Source organism: Emydura macquarii, unplaced genomic scaffold, assembly GCF_026122565.2.
Source record: "Emydura macquarii macquarii isolate MOO-44397 ecotype Brisbane River unplaced genomic scaffold, CSIRO-AGI_Emac_v2 contig_561, whole genome shotgun sequence".
In the NCBI taxonomy this organism is placed as follows: Eukaryota; Metazoa; Chordata; order Testudines; family Chelidae; genus Emydura; species Emydura macquarii.
In genome coordinates, this window is record NW_027130698.1 from 4753360 (window position 1) to 4771607 (window position 18248).

General features: G+C 41.5%; 1 protein-coding gene across 1 annotated transcript; it reads left to right on the top strand.

The window, feature by feature from the left end:
• Window positions 1-12807: 12807 nt before the first annotated feature.
• RRAD (RRAD, Ras related glycolysis inhibitor and calcium channel regulator) lies at window positions 12808-17879 on the top strand. Its single transcript, XM_067540091.1, has 5 exons — window positions 12808-12909; window positions 13073-13439; window positions 14720-14793; window positions 15360-15564; window positions 17063-17879. Exons 2-5 carry the CDS (start codon window positions 13085-13087, stop codon window positions 17338-17340), a joined length of 912 nt encoding a protein of 303 aa, XP_067396192.1. The 5' UTR covers window positions 12808-12909; window positions 13073-13084; the 3' UTR covers window positions 17341-17879.
• Window positions 17880-18248: the final 369 nt, after the last annotated feature.

Genomic DNA, 18248 nt, shown 5'->3' on the forward strand with positions numbered 1-18248 from the left:
CTTCTCAGTCTGAAATAAGACACCTTTTTTCAATTCTGAGGCTGTCCCAACTGTACTGGGATGTGATTTATCCCAGCTGACCTGGTAATCACTGAAGCATTCAATTTTAATTAGGATTACAGTTAATGAAATCTACATAGCTAGCTAGTACAGTTTTCAGCCTCTGTGAAGCAAATTACAAATGTATAAAGAGGAGACAAATAAAGTGCAATATACTGGTGTATTGTTTTCTTTCTCAGTTAATCAAAAAAAAAAAACAACCCGTAGTCTCATATATATCCATATGACTTGGCAGTGACATATGGCAAAATCGTTGCTTTAGTTCTTCAATGAACAGTTTTCTTCTTATAAGGGAAAAAGCACTGCATCAGCGTGAGATCATTTAAAAAAACCTTTCCGACAAACTATTATATTCTTTGTTGTTGCCTAGTTACTTGCTTCTATTACCTTAGAAGGCTGTAAAGTCATCAATGATTTTTTTTGTTGTTGCTGCCGGAATATGAGAAGAGGTGTAATGATCAATACCCAATCTTTTGTTTGGTGAATATTATTAAAGAAAAACTGTGAACTGGCACAAATGTGAATAAGACAGAACATTTACACAAGAAGCAATGTACTGTACTCATCAGACTTTCAGTTTTTAGCTGCTAAATAAGACCGTTTCCCCCTCACAATCCAGCCACTACTTCATGAGCTGGCGGTAAAGTCACAGACTTGACGTTTTTGATGTTAGATTCTGGTGTCAAGGAAGTGGTTGTATGGCCTTTTGTTCCCTGGATTTCACACGTAAATCCCATTCATGTTAACTACCATTGTGAGTAGGTATTGAGGAGGTAATTGGCCTTCTGGGTCTCAGCAGTGTACATTAGGAGAGATTCCACTGACTGCAATGGAGTTAGCAAATTAGGCATTATGTCTTTACTGCAGGAGAAGGGGGATGACCTGTCTGCCTCTATATAAATGCAGATACCTTTGGCAATTAGCAAAATTAACAATTTCTTAAAACCACATCTAAGACCCTAAAATGTCTATTGCACGGTGTATTTCAAAGGCATATTTTATTGGAAAGTCCCTTTCCAGGATGAGAGTATAACACATAGAGTGCAAGAATGTGAACAATAATTTCCTGGAACACCACCACAATCCAGTGTAATAAAAATACCATTGAAAGGACTTCATTACATTGCCATTCATTAGAGCTGGAAACAAGTGATTGCTGGAGCAAGTAAGGTTGACAGCAAAATAGAATAATTTCACAGTAGCTTTGCAGTAACTGGTAGAGATGAGGATTACTTCTGGAGATGGGTCCCAGTCACAAAGTTTGATCCCCAAAGTTTTGGGGTTTTGGTTCAGGTCATTCTAGAAAGAAGAGGTGGCTATGATGTTGGATCTGCATTTGGTTTGGGTCTATTTATAAAGATTTTTTAAAGGAAATTTCCCATGTGCTAAGATACACATGCATCACTCTAATAATTATCACATGTCCTCCTATGCATCACAAACCAAGGTAAGCATTTCAAACCATACTATTATTTCAGCCTTCATTTGGGCTCTTTACCCCACATTTTGCAATGTGTTTAGACCTTGATCATTTGAAATTTATTCTATATCCACAAAAGTCAGGCTCATTTATCCAGATTCCATTGGCTCAGTTTTGTGAGAATGGGACTGAAAGTTATAGTTACTGAATCACAAATTATATTAATTATTACAAAATTACAATTTTCTCAATTACAAAAATAGAGACAAACACAAAGCAAAATCACAGACACTCAGAGAACAGGGCTCACATCATCTTAGTATGTTCACAATAATGAGCTTATTGATCTCCATCAAAATATCCCTATTTATGACAGCAGAAACTGAACAGGAAAGAATACACTTTTTAAAAAGACATGGACGCCTATTCCTGCTCAAATCAAATAATCAAAGTTATTACACAGCTGTGGAGCTTAATTTAGTCAGTAACGTCACTCCAACAAAGCAAATTCTGTGTGTCTCCTGAAAGGGCTGATGACATCACCAATAACCAAACGTGGACATCATTTTACATGAAAGACTTGATGACATCACTAATGAGGGGAAAAAAAGAGTCCTATACTGAGGTGTAAAAGTGAATGTCCTTTCCAATTCACTTTAAAGGAAAGAGCTGAGTTCTCCATGACTGGGATTTCTCACACTGGCTGCAGGCTTTCTTGGAATGAAAGGGAACTGGGGCTTTTCCAAAACTAAAAAATGTCATACTTTCCTGCATGAGGCTTGAGGCTAATTAAGTGATCCCTCATGGGTCTACAGCGAAGGACATCAAAAAGCCATGCACTAGGTATATTTCATTATAGGTAGTTAAACTAGAAATGTGCATCAGAAGAGATGGCTGAAACTCGCTGACAGGAGAATAAAATTCCCTTTAATCTTATCCAGCACACAGAAGAGGCAATACAGTTCAAATTTCACTTTACATTGACACTAACATTTTAAATTACATTTCTGTCTAATTTCCTCTGAGATGAAACCTCTGATACATATTCCCATAGGTTTCCTATCATTTCCTCAGAGCTCTCTGGGCTCACGCCTGTGTCCAGGCCAATACATAGTTATGGATTTTCACTGGAAGGAGATTTTCTAAAAACCTCTTTTCCATCCAATAGGCAACGTTTAATTCAGCATCCAATGGAATTGAGTAAAATCAACTCACTGCACATGTCAGCATGTGAAATAACATGCCATATTTCTTAATCAAGAAACCATTTCTCTTATTAAGGGCCTGATCCAGCAATTAAAACACATACTCAATTTTAAGCACACAAGTAAAGTTCCATTGAAGTCAATGAGATTATACATATGCTTACATGCTTCACTGGTCAGAACCTAAATCCAAGACACTCATCCTTCATCTTTAAATCAAAGGTGCCTTCAAAAGGAAGGCAGACGCTTCTATTTAAATTAAAGCTTTTCCCCCTGAAGCTTGCCATTGTAGAGATGAAATTTCAAAATGAGGACATCACCTGTAAAAGGGGTATCATGATATGAGGCCTGGTACTAATGGGGAAACTTCTAAATTAAATACAAAAATATGTGGTAATTGACAATATGGATTTGTCAACATCTGCTCCCTAGACCTCATTTTTTAGGACCATATAATGACCTGTGAGGAAAAGTGCATCATTTGTTGGATCTCAATGAAGAAGAGGAGGTACAGTACGTGGTCACACCAAGTTGCATTGTAGCATGATACAAAATCTACATAAAGTCCCATTTGTCATAAGAAACAGCAAGGGGTACACAGTATTATCCTCAAGAAAGGCATAACATAAAAAAATCCAGTACGAATAATATGAAATCTACCAAAGGTGTGACTATAGGCCACACCACCACAATTGCACATAGGCAGAAAGATGCAGATGCAGATCCCAATGCAGACTCTGGTGAGAACAACCTTGGTGCCCAAGATTACATTTGTTCTCAATAGACTTTTGTCCAGCCACCCATATTCATAAAAGCATCCATCATATGTTAGTCTTATCTGAGATCATTCATTATTTAAATACAGCCCAGATTGTCAGTCCCTGAATCTCAAAGCCCACTCTCCTTTTGTTATCCCCTGCAATGTGCTAAAACAGGACCAGTGACTGTTGTGATTGATATAATCTGCTATGTCCTGGCACCTTCAATGCAGGCTATTGCTGCACAAAGCAGACTTCATTTGCAATGCTTTTATGCTTATGCTTTTACTTTTGTATTTGCTATGTGTACACTACAAATGCTACAGCAGCAGCTATGCTACTTTAGCACTGTAGCGTAGACACTTGCTACAGTGAGGGAAGGGGTTTTTCCGTTGCTGTAATAAATCCATTCTCCTCAAGAGGCAGTAGTTAGCTTGATGGAAGAATTCTTCTGTCAACTTAGCGGTATCTATACTGGGGCTTAGGTCAACTTAACTATGTCTCTAGGGGTGTTAATTTTTCACACTCCTGAGTGACAAGCTAGGCCAGCCTAAGTTTCAGGTGTAGACTGGGCTTTAGCTTTTGCAATTTTTCTTGGGTATCATATGGAAGAAGCATCTACAGAGGTGCCTTTCACAAACTCCATATATTTAGCTGCATGGAAGAAACAGATGTTGTGTGTTGCACCATTTAAGTGTTTCAGCTTGTCATGACATCAAACTAGTAGGCAGATATTATTTCTTGCAGGGAACATAGCAACAGGCTTTTTTGCTATAGGCTGCGATACTCTTCACTCAGCACTCAAGAGCGAATAGCCCTAAGGAATTGTAACAGGATATTTATTATTCCATGCTTAGTCATGGTGTATTTTGCACACACTGGCCGTGACAGTCTCTGACACTGAAAGGGCTTAAAGAGAAAATAACTAAGGAAAAAGCTTAGGTCATGTCCTGATTTTATTCCAAACTTGTAAAGCAATAGGAGCAAACAAATGATCACATATAGTAATGCTCATGATTCAGCTCCACAGAGACCAAAAGACTCAAGGGCATGCCCAAATCCTGACTTTGGTACTAAATCAGGGCACATGATGAAGATTACTGTACCAGTAAGAAATAGATCTGAAGTTTAAACGCTAAAAATAATTTAAGTCTGAAATTAGACTGCATCAGTGTCCCAGGTCACTTTACTCCCTCCAAGTACACAGCCCCGCCACTCTGTGTCATTTTATAGAAAAGAAAATGGGAAATTGCATGGGCAGAAGTGAAACTAGATATACCATTTGTTCAAACTGTCTTTTTTCAGAGCAGTGATTCACCCAATCCAGTTGGCCCTCTGCTTAGACCAGTGATGAAAACTTTAGCGATTACTCAAAGCCATAGGAAGTAAAGAGCAATGGGAAGATGGGCAACACTTACGGTAATCCTCATCCCAAAATATTTTTGAAGCACTTCAGGGAGTTAGTTACTCACAATGACACATCTCATGTGGCAATTAGTGGGGAGTGAGGGGGGAGCATCTGTGCAGTAGTCAATGCCTGTGTTCGTGACTCACTATTAATTCCATAGATACAAGGATTAAATCTGATGAAGTCCCTTTGGGTATTTTCTCTCTCTGGTGAGCTCTGTGACCTTTCAAACGACCTAAGGGCTCCCCCGTTTCACCACAGTTTCCACTCCTCATACCTCATCCTCAAGGCCCCAATTCATAGTTACCATTCTTCAATCAAAGGTGACTGGATATGACTAAACACAATAGTAGATGTGGCTAGAAAGTTTGTCCACTTGTCCCTTCAGTTAGCCAGACAGGTGTAACACCCTCTTTTGAGAATATTCCATGCACAAATTTAGCATGGAAGTCAAATTAATGCTGATAAATCAAGCGATCAGAACAAAGGAAATGCGGAATGAAGGTTGTGAGCTCCGTTTTGAATCTGTACCTTCATGGATAGGATCTAAAATATGGTCTAACTTTGTATCATTCTGTGTTATTTATGAGATAATGCAAAACATGGTACACTACAGACCAGAATTGCTAATGTGCCTTTGAATCCAGTCCACATACTGCCAAATTCTGCCATCATTTACACCTAGGCAGTGCCTTGATTTTAATGGTTACTGGGAGAAGATTTTGACATTCTATATGCACCATGTAATACAGATTCTGCACATAATGGGATATTAGAACAGTTTAGGTGATGGAAATAATCTATTATTTTACTGTGTCTCTTGCTCATGTAAAAAAACCAAGATGCCATTTCCCACTGCTCTCTCCCCCTCCCTTTGGCCCCCATGTCCTACTTTTGTAATTAAAAAAGAATAAAAATATTGCTTCTATATCTTTTTTTAGTCCAGGAATTTGGGAAATGGCCAACCTCACTCTTCAGCCAGAGCAATGTGTCATATAGCTTGGCAATATCAGATCTCTGTGGATATTTCTGCAGTCTGGGTAGAATTAACTTCACCCACATAAAGGCTGATTAATTAGGCTCTAAGCAGTGCAGATGAGTGAGGAGGGATTGAATAGCTGATATCCACTCCTCCCAGTGTGGAGCCAGGCTGATGCACAACGCTCTCCCCTGCCCTGGGTCTGATACTCCAGCCTCTGATTTTGTTCAATACAGTTTGTTGCTTCAACCAAATGAAGATGATGAAACACAAAACACAAGGACAACAGCAATGCAAAGACAAAGGGGTGAGGTAGTATCCTTTATTGGACCAATCTCACTCACCTTCTCTCTCTCTCATATCCAGGGACCAAACATGACTACAACAACACTGCAAACAAATTACAACAAAAATGCTGTAAATATTATATCATAAAATGTACATACTATGCTTCGCTTAATGAGTCATACGATTTGGCACCAATACCACTGAGACAGACTCATATACAGTGAATCAAATCCAAACCTGTTGCTGTTCCCCATCACAAAATTCAAAGGGGTCAAGGTATAAGGTACTTCTTTTGCCCCATCTCCAGCCATTAGCATTTACCTTGCAAAGAGATAAATGTAGCTGTTATTTAGAATGGGAAATGCACCCTACACTTCATATGGCACAAAGCAATCAAGGCACAAGATTTATTCCCAGCAACAAATAATGAAAAAAAAAAATCAGGCGGTGTGTTTTACAATTTCCATATGATGAAGGGTGGTCCAGCCGACATGACATGCACTACAACTGAATACTGACACTTTTCAAGAGCTAGGAAAAGACTGAAAAGGGGAACAAAAGGAGGCAGAGAAGAAAAGGATAGGAGGAGGAAGAAACCAGGCAAGGTAGATAAATGAAGCATCAAGAAAAAACCTTCAGCGGGAAAGCACTTGAAACAAAAAAAAAAAAAAAAACCAAAATTATCTGAGCTAGGATGAAAGAAATAGGGGGAAAAAATACAGACAAATTTCTGATCCTTTACTAAGAGTCCTGTGCTCTGAATTCACCATAAGTGATAGCCTTCACTCACTATATTCCATAGATCTGCTATGCAGGACTTGATGGGGTTTGCCATAAACATCAGTGGACTCAGGGTCTGGCTTTATGCAAAACCAATAGTTACGTAATATCCTGTTTCCAGTTAATTGTGTGAGATACTGAGTGTTACGTTTGCTAAAGTCTACAGTATGTGACTAAAGAACTTATTTAGACAGGCTATTGGTCCAGTAGAAGCAGGAATAAAAAGTTTTTAAAAAACAATAATCAAAATTGCCTTTTAACTAGTGATGAATTATAAGTGACATACTGTTAAAACTCAGGGATGTGGCAGTTGTGACAGGGACTCCCCCAAAGAGCCAAAGACAAGATTCCCAAACAATTAGATGCCTAAATATAAGTAGCTCCATTTTCACAGGTATTGAGCACAGCAATTCCCATTGACTTCAATGAGAAGATTCTCAATACAGGTACTCAACACAAAAGAAAATCAGGCCACTTTTCCTTAGATACCTAAATATGACAACTAAATAAAATATATCCTGGCTCTGTCACTGACTTCCTGTGTATCCTCGGCCAAGTCATTTAATCTCTCTGTGGCTTTACTTTCCCCTCTGTAAAATGAGGATAACAGTAAGTTAGCCTGATAGGGATGTTGTGAGGCTTTATACATTGTCTGTAATGTGAACTGAGTTCCTTTAAAAAGGGTGTTATAGAAGACACTACAGAAGCAAAATATTCGTATTTCATTAGCTCTTAAGTAGGAAGTTTCCGTTATTTAATTTCATCCAATTATTCCTAGGTATAGTCACCCCAAACAACTCCCCTTCTTCCAGTCTGATTCAGATCCACCTTTGGGGGAAGGTTGAAGACTGTTCTATGAACAGCTTGACCCATCCTATGGTACAGCCGCTTTTGCTGCTGATACTTCTGGGAATGATGTAAAATAAGATAATGCTAACAAGTCTGAAAATGCCACAAGTGATAAAGTAACTGGTCTAGCCTAGGCTTCCTGTGCACTCCACTTTGGAGTGCATCAGCGCAGTAGTAGCTTCACTGGATTCAACTGCTTTTGCTTATCTCAAGTTTTAACTCAATTTACAAGAAGGTTGGCCTTTTGGTTAAGTCACTGGCATGGGACTCAGTAGATCAGAATTCAATTCCTGGCTCTGCCATAGACTCCCTGTGTGACCTAGGGCAAATCATTTAGTCCCTCTGTGCCTCACTGGATATTAGAACACTCCCTTTCTTCCACTTTTTGTGTATCTTATCTATTCATGGGCGGACTGGCCATCTGGAAATTCTGGCAAATGCCAGAGGGGCGGCCAGTGCACTCAAGGGCTGGTGGGCCGGTCGGCCCTCTGCGGTAGCCTTTCATCAGGCCCTCCAGCTGGGCCTGGCCGAGCACAGCAGCCGTTTCCCCCTCCCGGCCACCTTCCACCCCCCTATAGACTCAGCCCTGGCCAAAGCGCGGCGGCCGCTCCATTCTCCTCCTTTCTCCCAATCCCACCGTGTGGGGCCAGCAGCACCCTGGCCGCTGTGCTTTAAATGCCGGGGCCGATTTTTAGTCCCAGTCCAACACTATCTATTAGATTATAATCACTGTGGAGCAGGAACTGTCTCTTTGTTTATACAGTAACTAGCACAACAGGAACCTGATCTTGCTGAGGTCACTAGATGCTACTGTAATATATAAATAATAATAAATAGAATCACAAGTTATGCAAGAAGTATGTTGTGATCCATCTCCAGTAATTATCCTGATTTATCTGTTAATTCTTTCCAGCTTCACTGCATAGTCGATCTTATGCCAGTCAAAGAGCATAAAGTAGCTGTATGACCTCAGTCATCAATCTCTTTCTCAGATTCCCGGCACAGATCCAGAGGCAGATAAGAAACAGACCGAACTGCCTGGCCACTGTGCTCCCTCTGTGAAACATCTAGTCATCCCACCAGGAATAAGTGAATCCCCAATGATTTAATCCAAGGCCATCTCACTTTCTGTAAAAAGACAACTCACATAACCCAGCGTCAAATCCCTCAGAGCTAAAAGTATCACGCCTCAGGAGTCCCCACATGCCTGGTTTATTATTAGCTCAGCCAGAGAAGACTCCAACAGCCCTCCTGGCTTGTCAGAGCCACACAACTGGTCTAAAGAATGGATTGGATCATGTGAATCTGAAGTGGACTTCTTCCACGAGGTCACAAATGATAGTTTTATGATTAAAAATATATATATTTTCAATCTTTCTGAGTTTTTTTAAAGTAGATTAATGCTACAGATTGAATTTGCCCCTTTTTATTGTATATTAGGATCTATTTACTGTACATATATGTACACACACACGCACACACACACGATATTTCTCACACAGTCCTGGTTTTCTTTTGTTTGAATCCAGTTATTGTAAATTTTTATTTTTAGTTAATTTCCCTGTAGCATTGTTCTCGTGATGTTTTTATTCAATGGTTGTTGTGACAGGTCTCTAGACATGTTGTCTCTTTTCCAGTGAGGGCTCTATCTTGCAATCTCACCATAAAAATATGTAAGATTTTCATTACAGCAGGAAATGGAACAAAACAGTGTTTCAACAAGTCCCAATTTTTTTTTCAGTCCCCCCCTACCTCACTTTCAATTTTTTTTTCAGTCAGTAGCCATGACATATGGGGTGGTTATGATAGAACCACCTGTACCTCTGCCCCCAATGCTTCACTGATTTCCATAGATAAGTTGTGTGTTTATTTTGTTTCAGGCAGTAATGCCTTCCACGGTATGGAATTGTCAGAAAAGTGGGGGAGAGAGGGGGGAGGAAACACATTACAAGCCAGTTTCCATGGTTTGAATCTCAAATACAAGAAAGGAACTTAAAAAGATTGGCAAGTTCATAAATCCACTCTAAACATCACTTCATGGTAGCATCAAGTTTAGGAAGGAATAAACACTTAGCTCTTATTCATGATAAACTGAAGAAAAGCTGCTTCTCGGAAGGGGACACATTTAATTGTGTGTAGAAGAAGCTTAATCAAGATGTTTTGATAGATCCCAGTTTATCCCAGTTAAGTAACATTCCATTTAAACAGAGTTTACCTACACATTACTTAAAATTTTAGCCTTGGCTTTACAATTCAGTCAGTTTAACTGAAGCATTTACAATCTTTAACCACCCTATTAAAGCCTATAATTACAACTGACAAGGCCATTTTTTGCTTGCCATGTTCCTGGTAGTTAAAAACCTTCTCCCACCGCCATAACTACTGCCACTACTTGAGCCACCATAGCCACCGCCGCTGCCATATGGACCAGAGCTCCTGCCTCCAAAGTTCCCTCCTTTCATGGGACCAAAGTTTGAAGATTGGTTGTTGTAATTTCTGCCACCTCCAAAGTTACTTCCTTCACTGCTACCACCAAAGCCGCCACCACCTCCATTGTTATAGCCATCATAGCTGCCACCACCACCATAGCCTCTGCATCCTCTGGAGTAGCTAGGGCCACTGCCACCACCATAACCCTCATTGCCAAATCCATTATAGCCATCTCCACTGCCTCCATAGCCACCACCACAGCTGCCACCAAACCCACCACGACCACTGAAGTTGCTGCCACAGCTAAAGTTGTCATTTCCACCAAATCCACCTCCACGGCCACCACAAACAGAGAGCTCCAGCTGCGAGCATTTGATTAGTATAACTGCCCTATGAACACCTCTAATTGTAACCGACAGGACAGGCAGGTCAAAAGTCAACCCAACAGCAACTGAGCTATCATAACGATCCTATGCAAGTGGCAGAATGTTCGATTTGAGAGCAAAATATAAGTTCCCAGAGGTTTGTCTCATTATAGTAGTTGCCCTGACTGTGTGTCCCATCTAAGTGGTTTCAACTGCACAGCACGTTACATTTAGGAGCTAACATGCTGTGTACTGAACTGGCTCAACCACCTCACAACCTATTCTGAAGATTCTGTCCTCCCCCTGCTCTGTCTGTCAGCAAAAAGTCTAATCCAGTTTGGGTGCTGTGAAAATAAATAATTGTAAATGATGATCAGGTGAGCCCTACAGAATATAAATATAGATTTCTGGTTAGTTGTATCTACCCATGTGGTTACAGGATAGCGACTAGAGCAGCTCTGTGCTCTTATTTGAGTGAGAACTTCACAGTTACATTGGGTTGCCCAGGTGAAATTGAGGGCAGAATCTGTCCCTTTTTTTTTTAAAATATTGGTCTATAAGAAACTCACACAAGTGCACACAGCTCTTTGGGGCAGGAACTGTGTTTCTGTTCTGTGTTTGTACAGCGCCTAACACAATATGGTCCTAGTTCATGCGTAGGGCTCCTAGGTGCTAGTGTAATAACTCCTAATGCTGTTATAAACAACAGTAATATTTTTGAACTCCTGACCAGTAAAGTGAATTCTGAGAAACTGAGGGATAGACATTTTCAAAAGAACACACCACCTTTGTGACAAAGATTGTGAATGGAACAAGATGCAACACAAACACCCACATGCAAACATTAAATACATCACTGTAATAGGGAACAAGAAAGGAATCAATTAGTGTATTGAGTGAGTAGTGAGTATTTAGTGAGTAGTGTGGGGATCTTCCACAAAGATGTGCACACTTGAGGAGACAGAACCGGAGATGGCTTTGTTTAGATGTAGGACCTAGCCAATTTGCTTTTGCTTTAACAAAAGTTTTTTTAGCTTTATAAAGATTTATATAACAAACATGAATAAACTGAAATGTGGAACACATTTCTTACTGAAAAACTCAGCTTTTAAAGTTATGTTACAAATCAGGTTTCCATAATTTTATAGTGCATTTCAAACCCAAGGATTGGTTAATATGGTAGACTCCAGCCTTTCAAAATATTTTTAATATGGTAGTGTCCCAAATACCAGCTGTTGAGTTACAATATAGACTTTTATGGTCCCAGGGGACCAAATTCTCTTAATCCAGTCTTGCAAACCTGATTTCATACCTTACAAAAGGTACTAGAGTTGTTTTGATGGTCCCCACACCATCATTATTATAAACTGTGCTATTATGGATCATTATTCTAAAATACTTATTTTGGGGATTTTATGGGACATAAATTTGCTGTAATCAAAGTCATTTCCCAACAGACAAATTAAGGGACAAATTACCATCTCAGCTAGCACCTTGTTTGCAACCTTTAGGAAAAAAGCCAAGGATTGAATGAGTAGGGAAACAAAACTACACCCACATAGCACATTTACAGGGCAGAGTTGGGAGGTTTGCATGGTTACTGCTGTACCTATGCTCAAGATAAATTGAGCACCCTCTTCTCCAGAAAGTCCGTTTGGCACATTTCACCTCTACTAAGGATAATAAATAAATAAAAATACTGTCATATTAATTACACTTAAATTTGACTGTAATCTCGTAGGGGCAAAAGTCTGTCTCTTTCTTTACCACTGTCCAGTGCCTAGCACAATGGAGCCTGATCCTGTTGCAGGGCTCCCAAGGCGACTCCACAAATAAACAGACAGAGGCTACCCACTCGTATGTATGTATTTGTAACTAGGGCGAATGACGGCCAGATACCGCAGTGATGACCAGAAACCTCAGACAGCTGGCTTACAGGAACCCTCATTATTAGTACTCAGCTCTTCCATCCTGCCCTGCAGCTTACCGACGTTAACGAATCGATGCCCAGGACCCCGGGTTGCTCGGCAGCGAGAGGCCACAACCCGGGCTTTCCACTGCACCCCGCCGTGTCGCGTCTGTGCAAGCGCGTGGGAGGAACCCGCCCAGCCGAAGCGCTCCCGCCGCCCGGCACCTCCCGGGCTCCCCCGAGGCGGAGGCGCTGGGGGCGGGGCCGGCCTGCGCCTCACCCTCACGTCACGCCGGGGCGGGGCCGGGCGGGCTGGCAGCGGCATAAATAGGAGCGAGGCGCGAAGCGAGCGGTTAGGAGCTGCCAGTGACAGGCTGTAGGTTCGCGGCTACAGGGAGACGCACCACCGGGGAACCCCCTCTGCCGCCTAGTCCCTGTCCCGCGGAGGAGCGTCCCAGGTAAGCTAGCGGGCCGGGTACGGCCCCATTCTGCGGGGGGAGCTGCCCGGTTCCTACCGAGGCCGGGCGCGGGGAGTTTGCTTCACCCCCGGTGCCGGGCGGGCGAGGGGTTTCCCCGGGAGCGGCGGAGCCTAACACCCGCTGGGTCGCTTTCCCCCCCCAGCCAGGCGCCCCCATGACTCTGAACCGGGGGGACAAGCTGCGCTACCTGGACAAGCGGCGCTGCAGCACGCCCTTCGCCGGCCACCAGCACCTGCACCGGCGGAGCATGCCGGTGGACGACCGGGAGCTGCAGGCGTCCGTCCCGCAAGGCGCCCTGGGCGAGTTCTCCTCGCTGGTCCGCTGCCCCTCGTACAACCCCGACCGGGAGAGCTGGGCGTCCGACTCCTCCGACTCGGTCATCTCCTCCGGCAGCGACTCCGACAGCAACCTCTACAAGGTGATCCTGCTGGGCGAGCACGGCGTGGGCAAGACCAGCCTGGCCCGGATCTTCGGCGGGGTCGAGGACTGCCCTGATGCGGAGGAGGCAGGTGAGGGAGGCTGCCTGACCGCTGTGGAGCCAGGGCGTGGGACTAGCTGTCTGCGAGGGGGACAGCGGCATCTTCCACCGGGGCTAGCAGCACACTCACCGTTCCCAGCCCCGGCAGCCTGGCTAGAACCAGCGAGCCCGCGGGGGGAGCTTGGGCACAGACCCCGCTGTTTTACTTGTCTGCCCTTGAACGAAGACACAGCGTTGGTGGAGAGGGATTTACAGACCCCTTCTCCAGAGGGACATTCAGCATGTCCGTAAACTCAGTTGTGCTCCTCTGTGTAGTACAGATATACATATAGAAGTACAGGCTGTAAATACACAAGCTGTGGTTAAACAAGATGGATATATATTCACACAGTAATATGCAAGCATATTACTATATGACTATGTAGGAGTGGATACAGTTAGTAATTATTACTCAGTCACATGAAATGGTTTACATAGGTTCATGCAATGTAACAGCTAGGGATTATTTGTTACATTTTTAGCTGTAGATCTCAGTGCTTCACAAAGGAAGCGCTATCATTATCCCCTTTTTAGATAGAGTAGGTGTCTAACTTTGTTTTTGATACCTTGACCTTACCGATGGCATTCAATTGAATAGAACTTTGCTTCGTGTAAGTTCTAATTTCAATTTTTCTCTTGGTGTAAGGAAATTGAGGTGCTTTTACAGCACTATTTTTAAAAAAGCCAACAGTTAAGTTTAAAAAAAAAAAAAAAAAACCTCCCTAAAATAATGAGGGTACTCACTTAAACCCAAATAGCAGGCAAATGCAGAGCTAAGGTAGGCACAACTATACAGTGATAATGTATTACAGATGGACTGTAGAGGTTGCGGGGATGAGAAATCTGTGCATAATGTTGTGCACCCTGGGATGCAATCCTGAAGTCCTTACTGAATAGGTCAGAATGCCTTAAGAGTGAAGATTAAAGAGAGAGAGATGCTATAATAAATACAGAGGCACAACGCTGAGTGATGGCCTTAACTCTAAAAGCTTAAGTCAGTACTTGAACATTGGTGCATTTTTTAAAAATTGTTGAAGCCAACACTTGCTAAAGACAAATAGTCACTTCATATTGCACATATCATGCAATGTTCTCTTTGTCACCATAATGAAAATGTCTATAAATAGTAAATTAGGTAAGAACATAGTTGGAAGCAATAACTATGGTAACCTCTCTACCTTAGTCAACCAGGTGTTAAGTGTTCTGATTGCCAAGATTTTTGCAGTCAATGAAGTAGAATAACAGTGCTTTTTAAACTTTTTCTGTCTGTAGGGAATACATATAACAGATCGCTTATAGTTGATGGAGAAGAAGCTTCTCTCATAGTGTTTGACATATGGGAGCAGGTATGTGTAGTTTATATTGTTTATGGGTCACTTACTGTTTTCACAACCCAGGCTGATTTGCGGAATGTGTATGGCTACTTACTGTTAAACATCCTAATAGAAAAGTAACTGGGTTTCTTTGTTCTGTGTTTACTCATATGTAGTTTTTCTAGTAGTACATGTCTCGTAGTTAATATGGTCCAAAATAACTTTAGGGCCAGACTGTGAACCCCTTCCTCCTCCTGCTGCTCGGGAGTTACACAAACCGTTCCTGTCAAACAAATGAGCAGCTATTCATAGAACTGCCCCATCAATCAGAGTAAGGGATTCACAGTCTGGCCCATCCCAGGCCTTGATGCAACTTGTGGAAACAGAAAAGCTTTTATTTTTTAATATATTAAAAACAGGATTTTTCCCTTGCAAGAACTTAATAAAATTTAAGACTGACATACAATCCTTTTATATTACACTTAAGAAAACTAGCTATAGCAGGGTTTCCAAAATCATTCATTTATTATTTAGACCCAACAATGTTTAGTCTTATGCATTTTCAGCACAATAAATGGTTTCATTCTTTTTTCCTTTAGGATGACAGCCAGTGGCTTCAGAATCACTGTATGAAAATGGGGGATGCCTATATTATTGTGTACTCTGTGACCGACAAAGTTAGTTTTGAAAAGGCCTCAGAACTGAGAATTCAGTTAAGAAGAGCAAGACAAACAGAAGATATTCCCATCATTCTTGTAGGGAATAAAAGTGACCTCGTCCGATCTCGAGAAGTCTCAGTAGATGGTAAGAGATGCTACTGAATTGGAATTAAAACCTATGTTCGTAACCCAGGCTGCACTGGATCTTGACCCAGTGGAACGGGGTCCAGTTCTGCTGCAGAAAGGGGCATGATTTGATGAGCATGTATAGGGGTCCATCCCATATGCAGTACAGAAATCTGGCTCAGGCAGTCCATGTTCAAATTGTTCAGGGCAGAGAAGGAGCAGATAGTCAAGTCAACCAGCTCCACTTCTGACAATCCTTGGCATGGTGCCTTGAGGCTGCAGTAGTAAAAAGTGCCTTAGAGCTGCAACCTCAGGGTACTATTCCATGCATCTCAAGGTCAATAGTGATGAAGTGGTAGGCCATCTTCTGGCTGCTTATCATCCTGTTCCTAATGGACAGATCCAAATCACAAAAACCACAACTGGCAATCTGTGCTGAGGGCAAGACAGGATTGTTCAGTCTATTTTCTCCCACAAAGTAAATTTACGATAGAGAGGAGATGTTGGTAGGCCAGTGTGGGGAAGCTTGCCCTGTTCAAGTCCACAGTGTATCTGTTCTGTGAATCAGTATTTCTCTATCAAACTGTCAACCAAGCATCTGCCAACGGGACTGAATCAACTTCATTTGTAGATGTTTGCTTTTATAGTCACTAGATAAAATGTTGTGAAATAGCATCAGAATACTGATGAGATCCTGGCTCTTCCACTCCAGTGATTTTTGTCTTGGTGCTGTTTCATTCCCAGCTTTAGATGACCCACTAGCCTGCACAGGGAGCTGTCACTTACTTGTGGGGGGGAGGGGGGTGGTGTAGTACCCAGAAGATGCATTGCCCTAGTGGTGACCTTACTTAGTGATGTGGTTTGCTCAAGTTTGATTACATTTGCAACTTCAGGGTCACTTTTACCACAAACTGAACATGGAAATTCATATGTCAGCAGTGATCAAAAGCAGTATTTTAATCTCAAATGTTAGAGGTCAACTTTTTATTGTGGATGCAGACCTCACTATACTAAAGTGACGTTTGTCTTGATCTATGATAGGTCTGGTGATTTGTCCTTCCTAGCTGTAACTATTTGGAACTATATCTTAAAATTCACTGGTTACAGCTTTCACAGAATGTGGCAGCACAACCTGAAAGAAATGGCCATACTTGCACGCTCTGCCTTACGCTGGCTAGCCTCTTGTACAATAAGTGTATTTCTAGGTCTCGTGTTTAAAGCATGAACAATTGTGGGCCAGTCTACCTGAGGGACTGTCTGTTGCATTATGTTCCATCAAATTGGCGGAGTTGAGACTTCAGATCCTAGCATGGTATAATCTTTAAGACAGATGCTCAGAAGGCTCTGTTCCCGATGACTGAAAATAGTCATCTTGACTTGCATCAAAGTACATTTGTGATATAAAGGCCCCTAATGTAGTTAAGTTTTAAAGTAACTGCAGCTTTTGTTGCCAATGTTCATGAAGGGAAAAATCTCATTGTACTGTCATTCACTTGCCTCTTTTTCTGTCTTTCCAGAGGGACGGGCCTGTGCTGTGGTGTTTGACTGCAAATTCATTGAGACATCAGCTGCTCTTCATCATAATGTGAAGGACCTGTTTGAAGGTATTGTTCGACAAATCAGACTTCGCAAAGACAGTAAAGAAGACAATGCCAGGAGAATGGCCAACACAAAAAGAAGAGAAAGCATAGGCAAAAAGGCAAAGCGATTCCTTGGGAGAATGGTGGCAAAGAACAATAAGAAGATGGCTTTCAAGGCAAAGTCAAAATCTTGTCATGACTTATCTGTGCTTTAGAAGCTTTCCCCAAGGCCAAATGCTGCACGTGGGTTGTGAACAAGCATTTGACTTATGAAAAATGTGGACAGAAACCTACATGGTGATAAAATGACTTTTTGAACTAATTGCCTTAAGGTTCATAAGCAAGACCTGGAAGTTACATTATGATGTTTGCTTCAGTGGTAAATGGTTTAAGCATCAGTTTGTGCAAGTAAAGAACTAATTTTAAATAAGTGGCTTTATATGCCCACGTTTTTACTGTGTACATTTGTTACATGTCCTCATGTCCTGTGGATATGAGATGCAAAGATGATTATAAGAAAGTGGAAAAACCCCATTAACTGTCTCCTTTGCAGAGCAAAACTTGAAAATGTTTGTACGCAGGCTCGTACACTTTTTTAGTATATAAAAAAGCAATGAAATCTTTTTTAAATTTAAAGGGGGGAGTTAGCAAAATATATAGTTAGATTATTTTATGAAGTTAATTTGCACTTCCATTATCTGTTACTGAATTTACTTGTTTACATGCAGATTTTATAATAAACTATTTCCTGTTATACTACTAGGGCTGTGTCTTTTCTCAGAGCAAGCACAAAGGGACAGCAATATTTTTTTACTAGACAAAGTCAAAGCACAGAACCTAATTAGGGCTTGTCCATGATTAACTGTTCATGAATATCCAGTGTAGACATTCTTCCAGAACAAGGAAATGCATAAAACTTATTCTGGAATAAGTGTCAACATGAGAAGTTAGCAAGGAGTGTTCTCAGCTGCTATAACTAGATGTCAGTAGATCTATGCAGATATACACCAGATCAGATTGAGTTTAAAAATGGATTTAATTGATCCTGGATTAGGAGTACTTTAAATATATAGACCCTGCTTGCCTCAGCAGTAAGAGTAAGCCCATTTATTCCACTAGTTGT

Coding starts and splice junctions, on each gene's coding strand:
- RRAD (XM_067540091.1), top strand. CDS start 13,085: ATGACTCTGAACCGGGGGGACAAGCTGCGCTACCTGGACAAGCGGCGC. Junction 13,440..14,719: donor CCCTGATGCGGAGGAGGCAG/GTGAGGGAGGCT, acceptor TTCTGTCTGTAG/GGAATACATATAACAGATCG. Junction 15,565..17,062: donor TCGAGAAGTCTCAGTAGATG/GTAAGAGATGCT, acceptor CTGTCTTTCCAG/AGGGACGGGCCTGTGCTGTG.